General features: G+C 40.3%; 1 protein-coding gene across 1 annotated transcript in view; it reads right to left on the reverse strand.

Annotated features, from left to right (window-relative positions):
* Nucleotides 1-6,023, reverse strand: part of LOC134003446 (disintegrin and metalloproteinase domain-containing protein 12-like) — a 71,203-nt gene extending 65,180 nt beyond the window's left edge. The window contains exon 1 of the mRNA XM_062442656.1: nucleotides 5,834-6,023. Within this exon, the coding sequence (XP_062298640.1) occupies nucleotides 5,834-5,939 (106 nt within the window). The 5' untranslated portion in view covers nucleotides 5,940-6,023. The remainder of the gene's footprint in view (nucleotides 1-5,833) is intronic.
* Nucleotides 6,024-6,745: the final 722 nt, after the last annotated feature.

A 6,745-nucleotide genomic window follows, 5' to 3' on the forward strand; every position in this document is an offset into this window, starting at 1 on the left:
ACCCCTCTCTGTCATGGGAAGCACATGTCTGGCAGACATTCAAAGCACACACAAAAAAGAAAAAAACAAAACCTCAAGCCACAGCAGACGACAGAGAGAGAAAAGGGGGGTGGCTATATCATCATAGATCCACAAGTTATCGTACAGTATGCAGTGGCAACCATGTCATTACCTCAGTGGAGGCAGTGTCTTGAAAGGTCACATAGCTCATGGATTTATAACAACAAAAACTTGTATTAATTGACTAAACTGAAATAGCTTTGAGTCGATGTTCTGACAATGATGCAAAAATAATTTGGACATTTTGATACCAGACATTTAAGTCATTCATCAAGCAATAATGCAAAACATTTGCTTTCTCTGGTTTTGCAAATGTGAGGATTTATTTGTCTTTATATCATTGTAAATTAAATATATCTGTTTGGGTTTGTATTTGAAAGCCTGAAAAACAACCAGTCCTAGCTTTTAACACTCTTGGATTGGTCAAAGTTCTATCTCAAACTTTCGTCTATCTAGATATTTGATGTGCTGCTTGCATTTAAAAATACTTCAAAAGTCTGCCAGTGAAACACGGCAGCAGCAGAACAACTTAGTTTGCACCAATTTGTTAGAAACTCACCCAGGTAGGAGGTGACCTGTCTTTTTCCTGTTAACACATCTGCCTATGACAAAACATCCTGCAGCTCATCCCTTCTTGTTATAGAAAAAAGTGGTGAAATCTGGGCGGACACTGTATGCCAGACTGGAAGATGGATTATGCAGAGCTAAGACATATTATTCAGTGGTTTAAATCTCAGTGGAAGTCTGACTGCACCTTCATGTGGAATCTAAAATCTAAACTTGGGGAAAGTTTCCCTTTGTAACTACAGTTTATCTCATGAATTTAAAGTCTAAAAATGCCACATACACTTTACTATTATTACTGTCTACCGAAATCTGCTAAAAATTTAGCTCTGGCAGCATGATATAAGTGATGCTGATGTGATATTCCAGTTGCAAACAAGAAGAATAAAGTAACACTGATGATGTGACTATTGCAATTTCAGTTTCCTATAAAGGACAGATTTGTGACACAACATGATATCTGCAAAGATATTTTAGAAATGTATCAAACTGGGTCTCGATCAAAGACGTTCTTGGAAGTAACAATTCCCGCAGACTATTCCTTTCAAAAAGTCTACACGGTTACTTTAGTTTTTCCATGATTTCTTTACTTTTTCCAAGCCATCCTATCTTTCATCCCTCTTTCTCATTCTAAACAGCTAGACTTTATCTGTTGCCCTTCATATGGAGCCTAAAAAAAACACCTAATTAAGCCAAAAGACGAGGGAGGTCTCAGCTTGCCACACTTCAAAGCTTACTATTGGGTAGCTCACTTTATAAACATTATAATGTGGAGGAAAAGGGGCCCAGTCAATGACTCAAGTGACTGCCCAGATTGGCTATCATTAGAGCGGATTCTCTGTAATAAGACCTTTCTTCTTGCTCTTCTTAACAGCCCCACCAAAACAGGCAAATGATGTTACAATAATAGAGTAGTTATTGAGAATACCCTTTAAATCTGGAAGCAAATCAAATTACGCATACATCGATAGTCCAACATCTCTGCAACAGATATATAGAGGCATATGAATCATTGACACATTCTATTTGTAAATGTCGGAAATTGTTTACTCAGTGTAAAAGTGTAGTTGATTGTATCTCTAAAGCCTTTGAGAGAAAGTGGGAACCTAACCCATTAATGACTGTCACTGTGCCACAAGTGTGTTACCTGTAGCAAACAGGTATGAAACTACACACCAACATATGATTGTCTGGATAAATGAGTTGTTGTATCTCTATGTCTCTCTCTAGCTTTCTTTCTCTCTCGCCTCTCACCCTCCTTTTCTCTCTTAACCCACCCGGTCAAGGCAGATGGCCGCCCACCTAGAGCCTGGCTCATGGGGAATGTTGGGTCTCTGTAAATTAAAGAGTATGGTGTTGACCTGCTCTCTAAGAAAAGTGTCACGAGAGAACATTTGTTGTGATTTAGCACTATATAAATAAAATTACCTTGACTTCATGTTAATGTGAATTACTGCACGTCACTGCATGAACCCATATAAAGTTACAATACCTTCTAACTCTGCAGTTGCCCTATGCTCTACGAAGTGTTTTAGCATCCTTTAGCTCATTGTTTTGGCTTTACAGCAACCGCACTTCTTGTAGTTCTGTCTCACCACTCTCATCAGCATTGTTTTCAGCAACAGGTTTCAGACAAAAGCTAATAAAACCACTGTACGATACTTGCCTAGCACCAATCAGCGGACAGATGCAGCTAGCAACTAGGTAGTGGACAAAGTTGAACATTTAGAGACTAAAGAGCCAAAAATATCCTTTGTGAGTTGGTGGAGACCACACCAGAGGTAGAAGAAGATTGAATATTGGACTTACATTCATCAGGTGGACACACAGAAATTATGTTGACTGAAGTTGACTTATTCTAATTCTCCTGACAAAGTAAATCAATATATTACATTTTGCATATTACATATGTAGAAGGTGTAACTTATATTGACAAAGCCACACAGAACTATTACTCAACTCTGCAGTTCTCCTGCGCTCTACAGAGCTTTTTACTCACTGTCAGTTCATTCTTTGGATTTTATGCCACATTAACTGTATGGTTCAGTCTCACAGCTCTCATCAACCCCATTTCCAGTAACGATTGCAGCTGTTTTCAGCAAAGACACTCTGATGAACCTGCTGTGTTCAACTTTCCCAGAACCAAATGGCAGACAGACAAAATGTAGCTACCTTTGAGCAAAGTCGAATGTACGCTGCTTACAAGACTGACACTTCTCTCAGGAGTTGGTAGAGACCAGAAAGGAGTCACAAAGAGAATATATATTGGACTTTGTCAGGTGGCCAGAAAAGGAATTCCAAATGAAGGCTAATATTGCACCGGGTCTGCTAAATTTGTACAAAGCCAATTGTTTTGCAAGATTTTAGCCATAATAACTTTAAAATGTGATAATTATGACTGTGCTTTTCATCTTGTTGTGGAGGTCTTCTTCGCCTGAATGACCAAGAAAGGACTGACATTTTTAATATTTAACAAAATGTAATGATATAACAATTTTGTAAGTGTAAAGTGGTTGTTTCAATGTAGCAGGAAAAAAATAAAAACTTACATTATGCTTCACTTAAAAGCACAGCAAAAAGCTTGGAACCTGCCCATGATTTTTTTGTGAAACACTGATGGGGTGGAACAACTTACCCAGATAGATTTGACACTGACTAGAGATATCTAAGCCAACTGGGCCCTCTGAACAGACGTGCGAGAAGACGCACAGGGAGAGGCGTGCTGAGCTCAACTCTGACCTGTCTGGGTGTGAAAGTCCAATGAGAAAGTCCAGAGCCAGCATCGAGTTTCCGCTGGTACGTTAAACTTTTGTTGGGGGGGTCAAATGAGTCCAAAGCAGCTTCGAAGAAATTAATGCAACACATGTAGGGTCAGGCCGCTTGAGCACAGTCCAGCTATTTTCCCCCTCCTCTATTAATATCCCCACAGTGGAAAAGCAACTGGTTGATCAATCTGTCTTGATGCACAACCACACATCAGCCAGCTCTTCTTACCAGCCTCCTGGGTCTCAAATATCCTGAACAACTCATCTGGAAGATCTCAATCTATCCTTACTGAAAAGATACTAAATGCCTCTGACTTGAGATGGGTCACATCATGGTGATAATATTGCTCTGGGGGAGGACACTGTTTGCTAAAGGAATGTTTTACTACAGTCCAAAAATATATTCTCAGCTCAACTTTCATTTGTCTGAACGTGCAGAATTCAAGCTGCATGCAGCGCTCAAGGCAGATAGAGTCATGTTGGCTGAAGCGGTACATCACACTAGTAAACACTGGCTGACACTACTTGTGACAAACCATCGGAAGAAATAAGTCACAAATGATTCCCGGATAGGACAGATATATGCATAAGATAGACAGGGAGAGGAAAATCGTCAAGAAAGGTCAAGGTACGGCGTCATGAAATATGTATGCAAACATGACGCTGCATGGAGCTGAACTGCTCCATCTTTTCTTAGCAGCCTTGGATCCATGACAGCAGTCACAAAAGTGCACAGTCTGGAGAGAGAGTAGAGGCTCATAAAAGGGAGCACTAATGACTACCACTCATTATCCTCCTAACATGAAGTAAGGCTGCAACTAATTATTTTCATTAATAGAACAATCATTTTGTCTATAAATGGTCCAAAAAATGTGAACAATGCCACTCACAAGCTCTGACAGCCCAAGGCTATCCATTTAAACAGTCCATATAACATGAAATGTTCAAATATTCAATTAAAAATGATATAAAACCAAGAAAAACTGTCACATTTGGGCAGACGGAAACAAACTTTCTGTCAATTAATGGTTTCAGCACTAAGAAGAAGTCAGGCACAACACTACATTTCACAGCATTTATTCATTTTTGCCTACTAAATTCAACCCTGTCTCTTGTGGCTGTTAACAAGCACTTATTAACACTGCTCCCTCCATTTATTTAGCTCAGTAAGTCCAAATCACCCTCAAGCAGGTAAATATCCCAACGATACAGATCTGTTCAAGCTTTCACAGCCACACACAAAACTGAACTGGTGATGATTTCTAAAGAGTCTGAAGTTGAACCCATGGGAAAGATGCATCAAGGCCAACTTGAACTGTTGATGAATAAATGAACAACTTCCTTGTGCTTCAATCCCAGTTTTACACATTTGCCCTTGCTGGTAATTAATTCCCAGGATTCCACAGCGAGTGTCATGACTGGCAGGGTGTTTAGATGTAAAAGTTTTCTGTATAGGCACCAGCACAGCTCCTCCACTCAACACTGTTTCGAATACTGTGCGCTGTATTCTTGTTTAATCTCACCTAGGGCGTGTAGCACTGGTGACTGAGATGTCATGAGCCATAGCCCAAAGGGCTGCAATCTCAGCATGAGACACAAACACACACACACACACACACACACACACACACACACACACACACACACACACACACACACACACACACACACACACACACACCAGTATAGAAATGATATTTGAACATTTCCCCAGAGCTGAGAAGCAGCTCTTTTTTCATTTTTCTTGCTGGGATGTTATTAACATAATAAACGCAGAACAATATGCAGGTTTCAAAAAACCCATTTGACTGCTGAAGTTCAAACTAACAATGTGACTTTTGTTTGATGTTTGCCACTAAAGTAACCCTTGGATTCATCCATTATAGAAAAACTGTAAGTATGTCTGAAGTGCCTTAAAAAAACTGTAAGTAAGTCTGCTTAAAGCACAGCGAAATGCCTCAAGTGCTACCACTGATTACCAAAGAGAGTTTCAACATCATCAATTATACAGAGTCTCCCTCCTCTGAGGTACACACTGGCTGGACTGCAAACTAAAATTTGATGTTCTGCTATTCACACAGATCTATTGGAGATAATGTGCAAAAGGCATTACTACAGTTAAGAAGCCTGTTTACACTAGAGTTGTTTCATTGAGCCCAAACACTTGTTACAGATGTTTAATTCTGGCGTACTAATAAAAGCTTTCATCAAACATCATGTCCCAAAAACAGCCAGAATAATGTGAGGCACAGAATAAAATAGAATAGACACACAGCACAATGCATAATGACAGATGTATACAGGTTCAATTCAAAATACAAGCTTTTTCTTTGTCATCTATCGAGTGATTAAAACATATATATTACTACTTGTGCACATGCATCCTTAACATTAGAGGAAAAGCATAAGCCATTTGACATATTGACCTCTTGTTCACCTCTTACCTTCAGCAGATGTGGAGAGCACATTGTCACACAGGGAAATGGAGACAGATAAAGCCTGAAGTGCTGTCAAAATAACAAACTTCAGACTCCGGCTCCCTGGGTTCATGATGCCCGGCTGAAGCGTGGACCCACTAGCCAACTGTTTCACTGCAGCTCAAACATCATACAATCACAGTCCGACAACAGCTGATGTGCAAGGGCCCCCACCCCCCCCACACACACACACCCCAAAAAATAAAACGACTTCCTGAAATATGATCAAGTATATGAGCGGAGCTTTAGGAAATCCCGAGGACAGCTGATTCAACTCCGCGCACTCCCTCCATTCAGGGATGTCCAAGTCAAAAGCTGCCGAGCGTAAAAAGTGAGAAATAAACAGGGAAACGAAGACAGAGCGATGAAAACATTGACAAATACACAAGCCGCTGCTGTCTTGGTCGCCCACTGGAATGACATCAATTCCAGGGCAATTACTGGAGAGAAGTGTTGTCTTATGAGTGGGGACCATGTGCTTCAATGAAACGCTCCGCGAGGTCCTAAAGCCGCCCGCAGCCCCCAATAAACGAGCAGCATCAAGTAAGTAGAAATTAAGAAAGTATGACTTCTGGTCTTTGCTTTCCAAATAAAGTTCCATGATGGGCATGATGTACTTTATCTCAGTGGTTTTCAAAGTGGGATCCGGGGGGGGGCTTAAGGGGCTTCCCAAAAAAGGTTAATCATTCACTTTCACTATAATTCCATCTATATGTAACACAATGACAGAATATATGAATATTTGGTCATGGGTTTCATACACTATCTGTAATTAAACACCTAAAAACAATATCAGATGGGGGACCCGAGGACAAAGTCTTATCAAATGGGGGTCCGTGGTCTAATTTGTGTTGGTCTAATAAGTTTGAACCACTGCAC

Source organism: Scomber scombrus, chromosome 21, assembly GCF_963691925.1.
Source record: "Scomber scombrus chromosome 21, fScoSco1.1, whole genome shotgun sequence".
Lineage (NCBI taxonomy): Eukaryota > Metazoa > Chordata > Actinopteri > Scombriformes > Scombridae > Scomber > Scomber scombrus.